We start from the raw sequence: 22,116 nt of genomic DNA on the forward strand, positions 1-22,116 counted from the left end.
GCAACAACATATAATGACTTCAAGGTCAATTACAGAAATTACTAATTACCAGATTCGTTTAAGTAGAACTCAAGACCCTTTCTCTACATAAAGAATTCATTGCGTTGTGTTTACAGACATGAAAGGACATTATACTATATTCTATTGTGTTTTTGCCCCCGAATTATTACTTACTAGTTTAACATGAAGTTGTTGCCGAGTTCGGATTACAATAGGCACGGGTAAACCACGATACACTAATATATATTCAATTTTACCCAGTCACGGAATCCCACGACAAGATATGCATATCCCTAGCGATTTATCCCAGTCAAGGCAAATTAAATAATATATCATATAATACTCATCAAACTTCGGTTGGATTAATCCATCCACTTCAATAAATGCTGGGAAGGAACGACATCGTTAATCGAAGTGAAATCCTCTTCACTCTGATTAAGTTCTCCTGTTACCAACCCACTCTACCAGTACCAATGTTGAGAAACGACTGACTTCATACCCTTTGCTCACTTCTGTGTCGAAAATAATATGTTCGCTCTCTCACCCAAACACACAACTTCGGCCTCGTTCGCTCACGACAAAATTAACAACAAAACGAACAAAGCCACCAAACCAACACGAACTGAACGAAACTATCAAACAACTTACATCGCATTGTTAACCATTATACAAACCATTCACAAGACAATATTCCTTGGTAACAACGCTTATTACAATTAAATATAAATAAAACATTCATTTGTACACAAAACATGCACATTTCCACTTACGCTATGTAATATAAAGGAACATTTTCCATATACAGCATGAACATAGATATTCAATAAAATTTATTTTCCATGTCGTTATTGTAAGTAACGACATATTCCCCGCCACCAAAAGTCTAATATACTAATATTTACAACAGTCCCTTTTGAATCAAATCTTTTCTAGTTTCTGCAGCCACCCGAGCAGCCTTCCTGGATGGTCGGGTACTCACTTCAGGAATTTTGGCAGGATCAGGAGTCTCAACTTCTTGCCACAACTCTAACGGTACAATTTCACAATGGGACCCCCGCATGATCTGACCATGGGAGTTTTGAGGGTAGCTACTCTAACTACATTGTCAGACCCCACATGCAACCTGAATCACCTGACCAACTTCCATTTGTTTCTTGGCCCTTCATCATGTACGAGGACGACATCTCCTATTTTGGGCCAAGAATTATGTTGGACTCCAATTTGATGAGTCTCTTTTAAAGAAATCAAATATTCATGTTCCCATCTTTTCCATAATTGATCACACAATTTGGATATGTAAAGGAATCTCTTTTCTACATTTTCTGTTTTACTATACAATGGATCTTCAGATACCTCCTCCCAATTAATTGTTTCCTTGGGAAAGGATCTTAATCTTCTACCCAAGATCAGATGATTAGGTGTTAAAATCTCCTTCTGATCAAGGTCCCCCGATGTGTAGCTTAGTGGCTGTCATTTATGATAGATTCCAATTCCACCAAAATGCAGGATAATTCATCATAACTGAGAAGAGCTCGACCGACTACCTTCTTCATACAGTTCTTCAATAATCCGATCAATCTCTCCCAGATTGCACCAAACCAAGGTGCTCTTGCTGGTATAAATTTCCACTTACACTCGATGTTCTCCAGATGGTTTTGAAAAAGGGGGCTATCTGCCATCGTTTTCAGATATTCAGATGCTGCTACGAAAGTAGTGGCGTTGTCACTCAACATTAGTGAAGGAAAGCCTTTACGGCTGCTAAACTTCCGGAAGGCCATGAGGAATGAGTCAGCGGACTGATTTCTGACTACTTCCAGATGTATACCCCTAGTGATCGGGCATGTGAATAGTATGATATAAAACCTTCTCCGGATTTTTGCTTCCCTTCTTTTATCCATAAAGCACCGGTGTAATCCACCCCCGTAACGCTGAAAGGTTTTTGTTTCCGTTGTACCCGGAATTCGGCAATGGGGGTACTATCATAGTTCTATATGGTTTTCCTTGAACTTTCTTACAGATCACACAATGATGTAACACGCTCTTGACTAGTTGTCGCAGCTGTGGAATCCAGAACTCCTGTCTTACACTAGCTACAGTAGCGTTCACCCCATGTGTGCTTGCATCACATGATGTCGTCTTATTATTAACTTACTCAGAACACAACCCCTTTGGCAGTAAAGTAGGAAATTTGACTTCTTCAGGCAGTGTCGCGTGTTCCAACCTGCCTCTACATCTCATTACATTATTATCCAAAAACAAATTCAACTGGCGAATTAATGTCAATTTTGGGTTTGTTTCCTCCCTCTTTAGGGCTTTATATTCTTCTGGAAAGTACTCTCTCTGCACGAGAACAATTGTTTTGATCTTTCCTTCCTGCAACTCTTCCAGAGTCAAACCACCAGTTTTTCTGTCATTGGTTGATAGTTTGCAATTCTTTATAAATCGCATTATCCAAGCTATGGTCTTAAAGACCTTGTCAGCTTCTGCTGAATCTTTCCCAATCCAGCAGGCGTGTTGCATCATGGTCCCCTACAACATTGACCACAATGTCCTGTTCACCCTGCAGTGTGTACACCCCACCCATGACCTATCAATTGGCAGTGTGTGATTTTTTTAACCAAGGGGTCCCTCCCACCAAAAGGAGTTTTTTTGCTAACACCTTAGTCCTCTTTCCCCGTGTCAACCAATCACTGGATTTTCAGAAGAGGGTACGTAAGACAAGACTGACCCCCGGAATCAAAGAGTTAATCTCAATTACTCTGTTTCTCACAAACACAGGCAGAACATTACTGGACACAATCCAGCTAAGGGCGACTTTACTGTCTGACCAGACATATAATTGTTTAAACCTCCTTCTCATCAAAGAGTCAATAATAAATTTGGCCATTCTTGCTCCTAGCAAACAATGCCATTAGTTCCAATTTCGGAATAGTCAATTCCTTGATGGGCGCCACTCTACCCTTTGCCATAATTATATTAGAGCTTTCACCATTTGCTCTATAGGCCACACAACCATATGAAGTTTTTTGCTAGCATCGCAAAGAAATATGTGCAAGGTATTCACCAGTTTCCCAGGCTAGCACTCCTAGGAAAAGATCATTTCAATTACACTTCTCTAAGTCCTTGCGATAAGTTCACTCCAATTTCCTCTTGTAGCCGGGCTTGGTTGGCGAGATTGTTGTTCGTCCCAACCCAAATCCAGATTTTGGTTTGCTTCCCACAATTTCTTCAAAAATATCCTTGCTTTCATAGTAACTGGGAGAAGGAGAAGGCAATCCCAATGGATCGTAATTTATTTGGGCAACGGTACTGAGAATCTCTCGCTTTGTTTGACTCGATCTATTAATAAGAGTTGGATTTATAGTTAAGACGTCTTTAATTATATCCCAATTCAATCCCAATACTTTATGAATTTGTTTTTGTTTGGCTTCAATTTGATAAGCAGCAGCAATAGTTTGTATAGACTCGCTATTGCTAACCCACTCCTTCAAATAATAGTGAGCCTGAGCAAATATTTTTTTGTTGTGCATTTAAGAATAAATCATCAACTCAGATTCACTATTAGCCGTAAATTGTAATTATCTACATACAAACCCCTCTTCAATCTTTCCACTACATTCACTGTATTGGACCGGGGTAACCACGAGACCACAGTGGACAAGTGATGCTTGATGTTGCATTTAGAAGAAAAGGTGAACATGTAGCTCCAAATAATACTACTCTAAATCTGTATACTATAATTTACTATTGGGATCTGTTGGATTTTCCAACCACAAAAAACGCGTATATTGCGATCTTCTTCACGCAACTGCACCATTAAAAATGCCTTCTCAATATCACCAATACAAGCAAAGGTGTTAGTTCTAAATTGCAGCAGGACTCTGAGTAGATCAGCCGTTACGTGTGTCCAGTCCATAGACAATCATTCAGACTTAATCCATTTTTACCTTGTTTTGATGAGCAATCAAACACTATTCTTATTGGGTAGTAGTGGCACTGTCTTTAAGCACTCCATGATGTGCCAAGTAATGACAATCCACATCAGATTTATTATAGATCACCTTCTCAATGAATCCTCTATCTTCTTGCTCTTGCAAGATTTTCTGATAATGATCCAAGTAATCCACATCCTTCTGAAACTTGATGGTCTGCTGTCGAAGTCTGCTCATGGCTAAACCAAATTTGTCTTCAATCTGAATCTATTGGTTCTCACGGCAACGCCACAACATACTGTTTATCAATTTCAGAATAGTTATAGTGCTCTCAAAGTCCTTTAAGACCCTCTGGTCTTGTTCTCGCAACTCACTGCAATCTATTCCCAATCTGTCCAAACTCCACAATGCGTCCAGATCAGTCTTGGGATTTTCATTATGAGTAGCTTCAATTTCTTCAGTTTGTACAGCTAGCTTCAAAATTGTCACATGAGTCTCCCTATTGGGGGGAAGCACTGCTGTGCCTGTCACCACATAACCGAATATGGTCGGCAGCAATATTAAGTTTCTAACCCTTTTGAACCCTGGATGCAAAATATTGTAAACATTATCAACCTATTAACAATTCAATAGTTGATTGATTCTCAACAGGCAAATCAAAATCTTTATCAGCCAAGTTGATCTTAGTTTTACATAAAGACTTCAAACTTCTCTTAACGTCAAATTTCTTCGCATATTCTGGCAGCTCATCCACCAACTATGCAGTCCATTATTATCAACTTATCTTTATGCGTATGGCTACGCTTATCATCTCGTATTCATGAACAGGTTTACTAGTTAGATACCTCTCAAGGCTATCTTTTCAACTCCTTTGGACCTATATTGCAGTCTCTCTAGAGCTGATCTTTTAATGAACGTTCTCTCGGCACAAGTATCCAACAGCCCTCTAAGTCGTACCATGCGACCTTTCTTCCCTTTCAGGGGAATTGTTGCTGTTGGTAATATGGATTGCTTACCTGACTTATTTGGTTTGTCCTGCTCATTTACTGATAGTGTTCCCACTTGTACACCACTTTGTTTATTCTTGCTTTGCTTTCCGGTTTGGTCCTTATCACACAAGATGCGATGATGTCTCATCTTACAACCATTAATGCAACTTGGTTTGTCACAGTCCACACTAACATGCTTCTTAGAAGCACACACACATAACTGTAAAGCTCTAATGCGATTCAACTTTTCATCTCTGGTTGCGTAAGTTTTGCACTGTGTCCACCAATGTTCTTTATCACAAAGAGCACATCTTTTGGATTGCTGATAACTGGACTTTTTTGTTTTACACCCTTTGTTGGTTTTTTGTCTAACAGCTTGGGATTGATTTACTGTGAATGTTGATATTGACGACAGGTTTTCAGTTTTATTCACATCAGTTGAAAACAAAGTTCTTAGATTGCAAATTTCCTCTTCTAGGTATTTTTTAAAGGTGTCTAATACCAACCAATCGTCTCCACACCTACGCTTCACCCGTCTCACTGACGCTTTGAGGCAATTTGGTATAGAGCAAAATAGTATAAAGCTCATTTAATTCCAGCTTTTCACTTTCAAGCGATCTTATTGAGCATTCAAAATTAGCTCTGAAAGTTTGCAACGATTCAGAATTGGCAGCAGGAGACTCCATTTCTAGCAATCTTCTCACCAGAACATGCTTAATCTCATCTCTCTTTCCATAAGTAGATAGGAGAAGAGCTACAGCTTGTGGATAATTGGCAGCCTCAAATTTAAATCCCGAGATTAATTTCGAAGCTTCTCCTGGTGAGCAAACTTCGTAAATATGAAAACTTATTCTGAATTGGTTCCAAGTCTTTCCGCTGATGTACTGACACATGGTATAGTTCCCAGAAGGAATTCCATTCTAATATATCTCCAGAGTATGTGGAAGATCCAGTTTGGCAATCTAACACTGGCTGTAGGTAGTGGCGGTGGTTGTGTTAGCGGATTTAGTAACTTCAAAAAACTGTTAGTAATAGAGCTATTGAGTCTGCCGATGTGTGTACGGACGTCTCTTGCATATTCAGCTTGATTTATCATTTCATCAGACATTTCTTCTTCTTTAACTGAATCCCAAAAATTTGTTCATCCAAAACAAGAACTTGTTCAAATTATCTAAAAGAGAATCCCTAAGGGAAGTTATAGCATCAATATCAGTTGAATCGATCACTTCGGTCATCTTCCCAATAAAACGTGTGATAAACGGATTTTATAACCGCCACGTCTACGCGTCAACGACTCCATCGTGAACAAGACCAAACTCAGAAAATACAAAATACAATATAATATTCAAATTTTCAATAATTAATAAATATGCATCCAACTATAATAACTGGGTTCAAAAGTTAATTAGCAAATTTTCACAAAAGTGATTCACACCCACCAATTTTCTCAAACCAATTAAACAATCAATGAAAAGGAGAATTTTATTATACGTGCGTAGTGGAATGTGCAGGCCCTGTCCCATACTTACCCAGCCCTAAATCTGAAGGGGAAGGACGGGGTAACCAAATCAATACTCACCTTCTACCACCCTTTTACTTTTCACATATTTGTTTGACTCAACGCAAATACGTTGAGCCAACGCCCTGTTAACTTTTATGATGAAAATGAATCCCATCTCTTGCTAAATCACATTCTGATAATAAAAGTAGGGATCACCCTAACTCCTGTATCTCGCTTTAATTTTTTGTTTGTTTAAAGTTTTTCTTTTTTGATAGTTTTTTCGGCAGAGGTTCTAGATGGTGTTTTTTTAACGTATTTCTATTAAACATAACAAAATAAACCTCTGAATTATTGACTGTAACGTAGACTTCTACCAATCCTAGAATATTTTTGTGAACACTATTCACCAGGTTAGGGTTATTTCTCCTGGTACATCTAAGTCATTGCTACCTATGAACAAGATAGTGATACTAGGCCCATAGGTAGTAAGTTCGGTTATCAGGCCAGGTGTCATAAGGTTGGTGTAACAGCCCCTGGTCTACCAAATGTCTTTTATTTATCTAAGGGTTTCCAATATGCCGATCTACCACTATTAACAATTCTCCATATGGGTGACATGAGAATGCCCACAATAGCTACTTTACGATTCATTATTAAATTGTTAAGAGAGATATATTCTAACAAGAGAAAATTTACATTAATTCAAAGTAAGGGAAATTAACAAAACCAAATTTAAGGCTTAAGGCAAGCAGGACAAGGCCTTACTAATTTAGTAATAACTTCATATTCAAAACTATTTTAATCAAACCTGAATACCCTGCTTACCTACAAATGGCGCGAAAAAAGTAAATTTAATGTTCCTTGCGGCACCTCAAAATGAGAAAAAGGAAACTGGGTTAACCACGTCTGGTTATGTAGGCAGGATACCGCATACTAATTTAAAGAAACGCGCAAAACAAAATGAGACAACAAGGTTATGGAGGGCAGGCATTATCCAGCAAAACATCAACACAACATAGTTAATAGCAAGAAAACACTGCATAAATGTCCTACAGAATAACCAACGGTACTAATCGTACAACACGTGACTAAACCAAAGAATTATTATATGATCGGCGTTCAAAACTAAGAAATTATCGAAAAATCTCACAAATTTCACATAAACCTGGTTAACACGGCAACATATTTCTGCGGACTTATACTAAAGATTCACAAAAACTGGCTTACGACATCATATATACCGCGGACAAGTACTACAAACTTTTACCAACTTAGCCTCACAACACCAAATATACTACCGACATATCCTGGTCACGGCACAAATATGTTACTCATTAGGGTCAAACAAGCAACAACATATAATGACTTCAGTCAATTACAGAAATTACTAATTACCAGATTCGTTTAAGAGAACTCAAGACCTTTCTCTACATAAAGAATTCATTGCGTTGTGTTACAGACATGAAAGGACATATATACTATATTCTATTGTGTTTTGCCCCCGAATTATTACTTACTAGTTTAACATGAAGTTGTTGCCGAGTTCGGATTACAATAGGCACGGGTAAACCACGATACCACTAATATATATTCAATTTTACCCAGTCACGGAATCCAACGCACAGATATGCATATCCCTAGAGCGATTTATCCCAGTCATGGCAAATTAAATAATATATCATTATAATAACTCATCCAAACTTCGGTTGATTAATCCATCCACTTCAATAAATGCTGGGAAGGAATAACGACATCGTTAATCGAAGTGAAAATCCTTTTCACTCTGATTAAGTTCTCCTGTTACCAACCCACTCTACCAGTACCAATGTTGAGAAACGACTGACTTCATACCCTTTGCTCACTTCTGTGTCGAAAATAATATGTTCGCTCTCTCACCCAAACACACGACTTCGGCCTCGTTCGCTCACGACAAAATTAACAACAAAACGAACAAAGCCACCAAACCAACACGAACCGAACGAAACTATCAAACAACTTACATCGCATTGTTAACCAATTATACAAACCATTCACAAGACAATATTCCTTGGTAACAACGCTTATTACAATAAATATAAATAAAACATTCATTTGTACACAACCTGCACATTTCCACTTAACGCTATGTAATATGGAACATTTTCCATATACAGCATGAACATAGATATTCAATAAAAATTGATTTTCCATGTCGTTATTGTAAGTAACGACAAAGTCATAGGCAGCAACTGCTGATTTTATTAGGAAGTCATAGGCAGCAACTGCTGATTTTAAAAATAGTCATAAAAATGACACTTTTATTTCCAGAACGATTTCTCTAACCATCTGAATCTTTCCATCTCTTCTTCTTTTTTCCAGAACTGGTCCTGTGATTTCTCTCCGAGGAAAGATAGAGTTCGAGGCGCCAGAGGTGTACCTGAACGACACCTCCTGTCTCGTGGTCCTTCCAGATGGCATCCTCCAGAAAGTCACGTGTTTTAACCTTATAATTCGTCTCCAGTACGAGGCCAAACATATTTCGGACCCCATACGTAAGTTACAATCCCAGTCTCCTTTTTTTTATTCTTTTAATTTTTTTAATTTTTGAGAACTATATTCTACAATTATTGTAAGGCAGAAATACAGAGCAAAGATTTCTGTATGAAGATACTGTTCAAGTAACACGAAACCCAACAAGCTGCTTTATGTCATTCATCTTAATTTCTCTTCACAGCATTACGTTTGAGGGTCGAATTGGATCATTACAAAAGATTAGCTTTCTTTGACAACCACGATGATGTGTAAGTAAAATTACTCTCTCTCTCTCTCTCTCTCTCTCTCTCTCTCTCTCTCTCTCTCTCTCTCTCTAACGTTACTCCTTCTAAATGGAAGTTTACATTGCACATAAACCCATTCCATAGGGAGAACAGTTTTATATAAGCTTTTGAGCTCATATATTCACATATATCTAACCTTACATACACAGATACACAGTGGCACAAAACCATTCACTAATCAAAGATTTTTTTACGTGCTACTGTTCAACCAGTTGAACCCTGCAATCAAATAATCAAGAAACGAGAAAAAAAGAGCCCGTGTATAAACATATTTTTTAAAATGAACACTTCCTTTTGTTCCAGGTACTCTTCAATTCAGAATATCTCTCACGTTGATGCCAACACCGTTCCTCTGAGCCTTCTTGTGTACGTCAAGGTATGGAGGAGATTCTGCCCTATTTAAGGGTACTAGGGGGTACCAGGGCTACTATCTACATTTCAGGGGGTGAAGGGAAATGGGGGGGTAGCATGTAGAAGGGAGTCTCTCATTAATCAATCCAACTAAAAGAAAGGACTTGGCTAATTAAGGAATTTTCTGAGTAAAACTGCCCTATTTAGGGGTAGTTGGGGGTACCAGGGTTACTATTCACATTTCAGGGGGTGAAGGAAGGGAGGTGGGGGGGGGGGGGGCGGGGGGGGTTAGCATGTAGAAGGGAGTCTCTCATTAATCAATCCAACTAAAAGAAAGGACTTGGCTAATTAAATATTTTCCTGAGTAAAAGTTTGCAAAGTTTGCACATCTATTTTATGCTACGAATAGCATGTCAAGTTGATAAGTGCTTTCTACCCCAAGATGTACCATGAATGCCTATTTCAGTGGCTATTTAACGTATTGACGAGATACAACGATGCGAATACTTTGTAAAGGTTTTCATTGTTAAGTAACTGGATTGCTCACATCCCTTTCATCTCAATACTCTCTGCTGTAGACGATAAAGTTTAAATAATGAGTTCCCTTCACAACGTTGCAAACTTACGATATCATTATGCTTTTCATAATGAATATAACAAAACAGGTTTGAGCAAAGGCAACAAAACTTGACAGCATCTGGGGAAAAGATCAGTCTCTCATAATGTCTTCTTGTTTTTGTCCCCCTTGCAGCCAAACATCCGACACTTGTGGCTGTCAGAGGTGGCAGAGGCAGAATTGAAAGTGTCACTTGTGCAAAAGCAGCGTTCTACTTCTGATCTGTTCAACGTGATGAGCGCCTACAGCAAGTACAAGTTCAGCAACTCGACGACTTTCTACTGCCCTCCGCCTATGAACTGCCTCACAAGTTCTGATCTCGTCCTGTTGGCGAAAGATGATCCGTGAGTGCTAACTTTCCATTATTCAAGGTTTTATGCATCAGGTACTTTGCAAGAAATCTACTGATCTCTACCTGGTATATTCAGTGAAAGGCACATACAGTATAAATTTTGAACTGGAAAACGTCTGTGTTAATGACAAAACTATCTTAACATAACTACGTGTTGTGAACTTAGGCCTATCGTAGTAGAGGTGGGCTAATATCTATTCTAAGCTTAGGCCTAGCTATCATGGCAGAGGAAGGCTGCTATTGATGCGAAGCTTAGGCCTAGCAATCATGGCAGAGGCAGGCTGATATTGATTCGAAGCTTAGGATGGTAGATATGTGCTCATTTCGGTTCTAAGCTTAGGCCTGGCTATCAAGGTAGAAGTGGGCTGATATAGATTCTAAGCTTAGGCCTAGGTAACATGGTAGAGGTGTGCTCATTTCCATTCTAAGCTTAGGTCTAGCTATGAAGGTAGCGTTTGGCTGAATACAATTCTAAGTGCAGATTCTGAATGCAACAGGATTATGTACCACAAGGCTGAAATCAACTTCTCTCTCTCAATAGCTTAGTAGATAAGTCATCTGTATACCACTGTATCAAAACCAAAAGGGAATGAATTTGAATCATGGCCTGGGAAAATGCAATTCTGTTTATATGATTTATTTTTGAGGACACGAATTTTCTGAAAACTGACCCGTCAAGTCTTTGCAGGCAACCTCTGGTAGTAAGTGACGGACTCATGAACATAGACATCTCCTTCGAGGTGAGGAATAACACAGCCTATTCCGTGACCTTGACAGTCACGATACCCGACGCCCTGGAGTATTTGCAAGTGCAGAGTGACCACCATTTCCCCAAACTGAGGAACCACAACCACGACGGCAAAGAGGTCGTGCTGGACTTCATATTCCCGTCAGAAATACCAAAGGGGCTGAAGGTAAGATGAGGGTGGTTAACATTTTAAAGGAAGTCTTCTTGTAATCTATCAACTTGAAAGGAATAACATTAATACAGTGGGAAAACTATATATTTCACCTTTCGATACCTAACTAAAGAAAGACTAAAGTGTCTGTAAGCCCTCTTGCGAGTATAAATATGGCATAACTATAACCCCGCCTTATTCGATTTTCTGTACATGGTAGACAGAACTACCAAAACGTTAAGGACTGAAAACTTTATCTAATATTATTCATTGTTGTATGCTTTACCTGATACTACAAAGGAGACTCGTTCGAGAGACTGATAAACTGCAGTATAAATAAAACGGCTTAGATACGGCCATTCTTTTCAACGAAGCTGGTTCAAAGAGGGTATTCTTACGAGATAGTCAAATACTTTCCTGATATAATATATATATCTATATATATATATCTATATATATATATATATATATATATATATATATAGATGTATCTATCTATCTATCTATATATAATATATTATTATATATATAGATTAATATAATATATATATTATATATATATGATATTATATATATATGTATATATAGATATATCTATAATATATAATGTAATATAATATATATATAGATATATCTATATATAGATATATCATATATAGATAAATCTATATATATATATACATATAGATCTATATATCGATCTATATATATATAATATATTATATAATCTTATATAGATCTATCATAATCTTATATATATTAATGAATATATCTATATATAGCTATAGATATAGATAGTATATTTATAGATTATATATAATATATATATACTAGGAAAAAATATAGATCTACTATATATATCTATATATATATCTATTACTATCATAGATATACGATCTGATATCCTATATATATATAATATATCAATATATATATAATGATATATATATCTATATCTTATTATAATAATCTAGAAATATAAATAGATTATATCTTATAATATATAATAATATTATATAATATAATATATAATTAGATATAATATATTATATATATATAATATATATATATATATATAATATATATATATATTATAATCTATATATATCTTAGATATACTAACATCTGATTATATATATTATTATATCTAATAATATATATTATCATATATTATATAAATAAATAGAAGATTATATATATATAGATATATCCTATAATATAATATATAAATATAATATAATATATATAATATATATATATATATATATATATAATATTATATCTAATATATATCTATTATAATATTATATATTATATCTATATAATATATATATATATATATATAGATATAGATAATAGATATATATATATATATATAATATATTATATATATATATATAATAATATATATATAATAATTATTATATAAGTATGAAGAACCGGAGCAATTACTCAAGGATAAACATATTGGAGTATGAAGAGGCATTTTGTCTTTTATCCATTTATTTAGCGCCGACTTTTCGTATCAGCCTGATACATTTTCTAGGCTGAAATCACGATTACACATCAATTGCGTATAAGGAACACTGATAACATACGGAACTAAAAAATATTTCTTTTTTTTCTTTTTCTTTTCTTAGATCACACTCACTTTTACCTTCAAGCACTCGGCCATTCGCCTCATCGAGTACGGCCAGCCAAATCTGGCCTTAGGTTTTGTCATCAAAGGAGACACACAGGATCTTGATAACTCCAACAATGCCCATATCATCCAGGTTCCTCTTTTAAGTAAAGTGGAGTTAAACGCTAGGGGGTGAGTTCCGCTAAAATGCACAATAAATTGATGTTATTTAAAAAAATTGAATTAAATTAATGCAAATAATAATAATAACATAATAATATTCTTTGGGAGCTAGAATTTCAAGTCAGTAGCCCTTGCAGGTTTGTTCCATATGGATAGGATTCATCTTCTGACTACTACTACTACTACTACTACTACTACTACTACTACTACTACCACTAATATATAATAATAAAACAGTATTTTTCAGTCTGGTATTTCCTGAAAGTCGACATGTTTCGGCCATATCCCTGGCCATCATCAGAACGTCCCTTGCAACGTCCAGATGATGGCCCAGGGAGATGGCCGAAACATATCGAATTTAATAATAATAATAATAATAATAATAATAATAATAATAATAATAATAATAATAATAATTAAATGGAAAATAATGAATTCTTGCTTTCCTTCCCGGAAAGGTGGTCAATCCCTGACCTGGTAGAGGCCAAGCTGAACGAAACGCTGCCAGGGAGATCACTCTTAAACTTCGAGTCTTATCAGGCCAATATATCGGACACAAAAACAGATTATCTCGGCCCGAAGATAACTCATCATTTCATTGTGGTTAACAGAGGACCTTCTCCTCTAATTCACGGGCAGGTATGGAGATTCGTCGTGATTTTGGAACTATGTACTAACCTGGCTGACCACAGTCTCTCTCTCTCTCTCTCTCTCTCTCTCTCTCTCTGTGTGTGTGTGTGTGGACGAAAGCTTTCAGGGATTTTTTATAAATAAACAGAATTTTGTCTAGCTTCATATTTGTAAACACTACTGCCGGGATTTTTATCTATTACAATATATATATATATACATACATATATATATATATATATATATATATATATATATATATATATATATATATCTTGTAATAGATAAAAATCCCGGCAGTAGTGGTTTACAAATATGAAGCTAGACAAAATTCTGTTTATTTATATATATATATATATATAGTATATATATATATACATATATATATATATATATATATATATATATATATATATATATATATATATATATATATATATATATATATATATATATATATATATCATATATATATATATATATATATATATATATATATATATATATAACTACATATATATGTATGATGTGGTGGATGTGTTTGTATACTCACTGATATTTTCCAAGTATTTTTTTTAATGCAAGCAAGATCAATGAAAGGAAGTGGGTATTTCTAAAGAAGTGTTCAAATGGAAATCAAAATATCAAAACGTTAGTTATAAAATGTGTATCTGACGAAGACGAGACATCTAACTTGTTAGTAAGCAGTGGCTCCCACTCTTTCAGATCGTCTTAGGACTGCCCCTGCAACTTGCACTTGGGAAGCCTGGCCAACTGAGACACTTTCCACTAGTCTACTTCGTGAATCCCCTGAAGACAACGGGTAACCTACGGTGCTCAGCCCCACCACTCAATCCTCTAAATGTAAGAATTCTAAGCGTTTATACTATTCTTCTTGCATTTTGATACATTTTGATCATGTATTCCTTTTTTTTTTTTAATAAGTGGTATCTTCTTTCTGTTCCTTTTACTTCCTCATGCTGCTGCTTCCTAATTAACATTGTATTCTTTGGAAACTTTAATTTCAAGTCAGTGACCCTTATGGTAAGCTTGTTCTATATGAATAGGTTTCATCTATGAATAATAATAATACTAATAATAATAATAATAATAATAATAATAATAATAATAATAATAATAATAATAATAATAATAATAATAATAATTGCAGTAGGGAAAAACTCTATCGCGAGAGTATATATAATGTTGTAAAGGGTCCACAATAATACAAAGTGTTAGAGTCCGTGTATAATTTTAAAGACTTTACAAAAAGCTTTTGAACCCTTCCCTGGGTTCATCTTCAGTCCAAATGAACAATTAGTTCAGGGAAGGGTTCGAGAGCTTTTTGTGAAGTCTTAAAAATTATACACGGACTCTCAACACTGCATTATTGTGGACCCTTTACAACAAAATTAATAATAATAATAATAATAATAATAATAATAATAATAATAATACAATAATAATAATAATAGTAACTAACGACTAACGATGACCTAGCTTAACATGCCTAGGGTGAATTTTGGGGACCTAACTGCAAGCCGACACCAGTATCAACTACGTTCGCCAAGTTTTCCTTCTCTCAGTTACTCTTTCCAGCATGTGAAACTATTCAATATCAATAAGAATTCCAATTATCATCACAATACATTGAGGCAATTCATGGTTATTCTGTAGTTAGAATTTTTGTCGTTCTTCACATAACCGAAATGTAATTCACTGACGACTATCATCTTCTACCACCAAGCTGACCACATGTTACGACTCTGAAAACGAAACCAGACCAGACACTAATCTGTCAACGGCACCACCAGTGGATTTTCTGGAACTGAACGACTCCTCTACCAAAAGTCTACAAGAAGAAGAAGAAGAAGAAGAAGGAGGAGGAGGAGGAGGAGGAGCAAGAGGAGATGGAACGCCCCATACGGCCAACTTCACTAGAAGGAGACGGTCAGTTCCCGAGTTTCCTGTCGACCAGCTGTCAAGATCAGGAGAGGACAGAACTCCTCACCTTTCGGCAGAGCGCATCATCCTCGAGAACTCGGAACCTCAGGTCACGACCCCTGCGAGCAAGAATCCTCAGTCTGGTGGCGGGGCCAGGTAAAAAAATTATTTATTTTTTTTATAGCTTCACCAGTCATGCTTTCATGCTTGAAAGTTAGGCTTTATTCTTAGTGTCATTTTAGTAATATAGTTACTTCAGACTGAGGTGATTCTATGCTAAAGTAGGCAAAGGTATAGTGCAGAATCCCTGTTAAAAGTGTAATACGTTTCTTAATTTTTTTTTATTTGAAACGTATGGAAATCCTTATAAAAGATGGAAGACTACTGAAGAAGGCGCTTAAAATTTTTGTTTCGTTGTTTCCTACGTAACAGAATCTTATACGAGTAATTTCAAAATGCAACAGACATTACTTGACACAAAGACATAATGCCTTAACGAATGGAGTAACCCTTAAAAAACCCCGTTTTATTCGTCTTTCAGAAAAAAACCTCCAACCAAACTGAACTGCGATGTCTTGAAGTGTGAAGAGATAATGTAAGTATGTGTATCTCTCTCAAAATTAAAACTTTAAAATCTTTAATGAAAAAAGAAAACTTCTGTATTATTCAAGATACTATTTGCGCTTTGGTAGCTTTTAACTAGATTTTCTGAGGACATGTAGAAGGTTCAGCCTATGAAATAAAAAATTTGTTTTGGATATTATGAAGAAGGCTTATGGAAATAGTAAGAGACCTGACTGTACAAGCTTTCATTGTAGATTTTCTGAGGACAAGTAGATGGTTCAGCCTAAGAAATAAAAAAAAAATTTGATATTATGAAGAAGGCTTATGAAAATAGTAAGAGACCTGACTGCACAAGCTTTCATTGTAGATTTTCTGAGGACAAGTAGATGGTTCAGCCTAAGAGATTTCAAAAGAAATTTGCATATTGTGAGGACGGCTTATGAAAATGGTATGAGACCTGACTCTACATGTAACTTGAATCCTCCAGAGGTCATTAAAAGATTGATTTCCAACACCTTCCAACAATTTCCTCACACCGTTGTTGGACTGTGCAACAGCCTCCCAGAGGAATTCTTGCAGTTAGAACGTCAGAGGTTTAAGCAAAGATGCAATGCTACCCCGATACTATATTCATTGCATTTTGATGTATTTTTTATCTATTAATCTATTCATAAATTCATACCTTCTTTTGTAATAAGTGGTATCTCTTCTCTCCGCATTTCCTTCACTTCCTCTTACTTCTTCCTAACGAACACATATTCTTTGGGAACTTGAATTTCATGTCAATAGTCCCCCTGTGGGTTTGTTCCGTGTGAATAGGTTTCAATTACTGAATGATAATAATAATAATAATAATAATAATATAATAATAATAATAATAATAACAATAATAATAACTAATACTAATAATAATTAATAATTATAAAACAGTTAAGCTGCATCCAAAATTTTTTCAGCTTTTTTTAGAATCTTTGACGAATGTTCATGAAAATATGGAAACCATAACTCAATAACATGTATAGGTAAAATCCTCCAATGCATATTTCTCAACTTTCCTGTTCTTGCTAAATTTGCAACAATGAATAAACACTTATCTTTCCAACAGCTGTGATATATCTGAGGTGGTGTCAGACGGAAATGTCACTATAGAAGTCACTGGATACGTCGTTGCTGGAACACTTGAGGTAAGTTAATCCTTTCCAACTTATTTCAGACAAAACTTTTGCAGAATCTGGCTTTTGTGAGACTTCTTGGCCTGATCTATTTGGTTATCAATTGTTATTAGACCTGCGAGGTTTCACTCACATAAAAACAACAACTAATATTGGCCTTCTCTTTTTCTTTTTGGTTATACATCATTATTAAATACGTCTGACCTTCCAGTGACATCAACACAACAATTGATATTGGCCTCCTCCTTTTGGTTATGCATTACTATTGGAAAAGTGTGAACTTCAACTCACAACAAAGCTATCAATATAACTGATAATATCCAAGCATGTTAATCTCCTCCTACTTAGTAAAAGTTCTACTGAATTTGTCCCTAACTTTTTCTGCAGCTAACTCATCTTCATAAAGTGATCATCGAGACCGGCATGGCATTCTACACAAACCAGCAAAATGTCTTCCTCAATGGCCGTGTAGCTACCAACAAAGGAAGCCCATCAGAAGCTTATAATACACACAGCAAATACCAACAATATGAAGAAGAAGATGAAGATGATGGCGTTGACGTCCATGGACGAATCAGTGACGCAGAGTATCCTGGGCATCTTCAAAATGAAGGTGAAGAGACCTTGACTAAGAATGTAACTGATGTACCTTACTTCTTCATGACTGAGGAACCTCATGACAGAGTTATAATGGCCCAAAACACTACTGAGGCAGTCAACTATGTCCTTCCTACAGAGAGGCAAGTAGGGTCTACAGAACAGGGCGAAAGCACACGTTTACATGTATCTGATGCTGAATTCATAAACCCAGACCTCCTGAGTCATAATAATTCAGACACTTTCTCAGGGAAACTCCGTGAATACACAAATGATACAGCTGAGGAATACGTTTCTACAACTGGTACCACCACTTCAGCAGACACACAGCAAATGGATTTTGATCTTTCCACTGGAATGAGTATCCAGATAACAGAGTCCACAGGCCACACATCTGGTCAATTTCCTTTGGATTCCAACTCCACCAGACCAGAGTACTTGAAAACCTCTGATGCTGAAGAATCTTCTGTGACAGCAAAAGAAATGTTTACCTCTGATGCTGAAGAATCTTCTGTGACAGCAGAAGAAATGTTTACCTCTGATGTTGGATCTTCTGTGAAAGCAGAAGAAATGTTTACCTCTGATGCTGAGGAATCTCCTGTGACAGAAGAAGAAATGTTTACCTCTGATGCTGAAGAATCTTCTGTGACAGCGGAAGAAATGTTTACCTCTGATGCTGAAAAATCTTCTGTGACAGCAGAAGAAATGTTTACCTCTGATGCTGAATCTTCTGTGACAACAAAAGAATCTACAGAGCACAAAACTACAAGCACGGAAGCAGACACAGATCCCACGAGAACAGAAAAGAGTGAAAGGGACTGGAATTCTACAGTTGACACCAATGACACCTATGTCTCCAGAGAGGACACCTTCAATTCCTACCCCTATGCAGAAGCTTTAAAAGAAGCAACAACAATTGCAGATTATGAATTGATCTCGCCTCCAGGAAGCAACTACAACAGATCGGAAAATCTGACAGTAACGACACCCAAAAACAGAACTAAATCGGCAGCCTTCTCTGCGAGAAGATACGATGTCCGGGTTTCAACTTACATCACAGTCATAAGGGTAAGGATAAAAGAGAAACACTTATATGTCTCTTTAGTGGCGCTTAAAAATATTTTCCTGCGAAGAATTCAAGCGTCTAAGAATATTTTCCTCAAACAAAAAGTTTACAGAATTATTATTATTATTATCATTACTATTATTATTATTATGCAGATGAAACCTATTTATTTATTGTTCTGTAGATAAAACCTCTTCATATGGAACAAGGCCACCAAAAGGGACCATTGACTTTAAATTCAATCTTCCAAAGAATATTACGGTGTTCATTACGAAGAATTAAGATAAAGTAAAGAGAATGAAGAGATCCCACTAACCAACATAAAGAAATATTAATAAATAGATAAACAGATAAAAAAATATCAAAATGCAAAAAGAATACTATTAGGGAAGTAATACATTGGATTTTCCATTGAACTTCTAAAGAAGTTTGTTTCAACAGCATAACATCCTCTGAAGGGAAGCTGCTATTCCACAGGTCAACGTCGTGAGAATAAAAGGACCTTAAGAGTATCATTTTTTTATCGGGATATATACCTATGAAGAATTCACTGACCGAATCATCTGTACGATTCTCATTCTTCTCCGCAGAAAACGAAAACGAGCGACTTCTCTGTAGAATCTGTACTTCAACTGAGAGGCCTGGAAATTATTGGTGCCGTAACTGGCGGCCTGATGGCAGTTGTCGTCCTGTGTAGTCTGTTACATATGGTAAGAGTACTTATATTTTTGCATGCATACGCAGATTCACACATAAATGCTTTATGTATTTATGTATGTATATTACACACACACACATATATATATATATATATATATATATATATATATATATATATATATATATATATATATATATTCATATTACAATGTAAACCTTCTGGTTATCTAGTAGAAAATAACTAACAAAATTCGCGACGTCCAGTAATCAAACGTAAAAGAAACAACTTAATTAACTAAAAAATTATATAATATATATATTATATTATATATATTATAATTATATATATATAACAAAATATACATATTCATTTAAGTAAACTTCTGGTTATCAGATAACTATTAAAACAAAATTCCGACCTTCCAAAAAAGTAATCAACGTAGACAACACTTAAAAATAACTTTTAAAAAATTATATATTATATATATATATATGTATATATATTTATATTATATATATATATATATATATATATATATACAATACTCTTCATATTACAAGGTAAACCTTCTGGTTATCCAGTAAAAATAACTATACAAAATTCGCGACCTTCCAAAAAAGTAATCACGTAGACAACACTTAAAAATAACTCTTAAAAATTTATATATATATATATATATATATATATATTATATATATATATATATAATATATATATATATATATATATTTATAATTATAATACACACACACACACACACACACACATACACACACACACACACATATATATATATATATATATATATATATATATATATATATATATATATTATATATATATATATATTATTTATATTACAAGGTAAACCTTCTGGTTATCCAGTAAAAAATAACTAAACAAAATTCACGACCTTCCAAAAAAAGAAATCAACGTAGACAAGTTAAAAAACTTTCATTCGTTTCATTAACACCACTATAAGACATTGTATTTTTCATTGTATTCTCTCTTCCTTCCTTCCTTTCTTCCAAAGTGCGGCTTCTTCAAACGCAAACGGATCAGCAAAGAGCAGAGGGAGGAATTGGAGAGGACCATGAAGGAGAGACTGGAGAAAGAGAAGTACGGGTAATGGAAGGAGCCAAGCGACTCTTGATCAGTAAACATTTATGTAGGATATACCAACGGAGGCTTACCAGGACGACTCAGGGAATACATGGAAAAAATATCACGTATCTTATGTTGATAGAGAGGGGAGACTTATGTTGATAGAGAGGGGAGACATAGATTGATAGAAAGGCAAGACATATGTTGACAGGAAGGGGACTTATGTTGATAGAAAGGGGAGACTTATGTTGATAGAGAGGGGAGACATATGTTGATAGAAAGGGAAGACATATGTTGACAGAAAGGGGACTTATGTTGATAGAAAGGGAAGACATATGTTGATAGAAAGGGAAGACTTATGTTGATAGAAAGGGGAGACTTATGTTGATAGAAAGGGAAGACTTTCGTTGATAGAGAGGGAAGACATATGTTGATAGAAAGGGAAGACTTATGTTGATAGAAAGGGGAGACTTATGTTGATAGAGAGGGGACTTATTTTGATAGAGAGGGAAGACTTACGTTGATAGAAAGGGGAGACTTATGTTGATAAAAAGATAAAAAGGGGAGACTTACCTTGATAGAAAGTGAAGCCTTATCTTGATAGAAAGGGGAGACTTTCGATGATAGAAAGGGAAGACTTATGAGATGAATAAATAGGCAAATCTGAATGTCTAATGTCAGATTGTAGATTGCATGAACAGTATAATATAGGCTGACCAGTTATATATTTAAGGAATTTTTTTTGGGGTTTTAAAAAAAAGGGAAATATGAGGAAATGTAAATTTGTTAAAGGAAAAGTTAAATTGTTTAGTTACGAAGCAAATAGATGTAACTAAGCATAAGCTTGCTTCAAATAGGAATATAATGTTACTGAAAGGTACAATCATATTTATAGATAGATGTAAATATCCTTTTTTTTTTATCAGGCGAGGATATATCTTGCTAACAGAAATAATTCGTATATTTAAAAGGATATTTGCTTCGTAGGAAACAAGTATTCTTCTTTTATATAAAATAAATAACTAATAACATACTTGTCTCCCTAATGTTATTACTGATTTAAATCACCTGTGTTCAAATAAGCATGTACATAATAATCACCTATATCATGTCAAATA

At 35.2% G+C, this 22,116-nt stretch overlaps 1 protein-coding gene across 1 annotated transcript in view; it reads left to right on the forward strand.

The window, feature by feature from the left end:
- LOC135211918 (integrin alpha-8-like) overlaps positions 1–21,697 on the forward strand; it is a 39,572-nt gene extending 17,875 nt beyond the window's left edge. The window contains 14 exon segments of the mRNA XM_064245154.1: positions 8,781–8,953; positions 9,136–9,202; positions 9,542–9,614; positions 10,341–10,549; positions 11,246–11,471; positions 13,097–13,269; positions 13,719–13,899; positions 14,617–14,754; positions 15,638–15,990; positions 16,376–16,429; positions 17,504–17,582; positions 17,958–19,235; positions 19,824–19,943; positions 20,928–21,697. Coding sequence (XP_064101224.1) covers positions 8,781–8,953; positions 9,136–9,202; positions 9,542–9,614; positions 10,341–10,549; positions 11,246–11,471; positions 13,097–13,269; positions 13,719–13,899; positions 14,617–14,754; positions 15,638–15,990; positions 16,376–16,429; positions 17,504–17,582; positions 17,958–19,235; positions 19,824–19,943; positions 20,928–21,023 — 3,220 coding nt within the window. The 3' untranslated portion in view covers positions 21,024–21,697.
- Positions 21,698–22,116: the final 419 nt, after the last annotated feature.

This window comes from Macrobrachium nipponense, chromosome 40, assembly GCF_015104395.2.
Source record: "Macrobrachium nipponense isolate FS-2020 chromosome 40, ASM1510439v2, whole genome shotgun sequence".
NCBI classification, from domain to species: Eukaryota; Metazoa; Arthropoda; class Malacostraca; order Decapoda; family Palaemonidae; genus Macrobrachium; species Macrobrachium nipponense.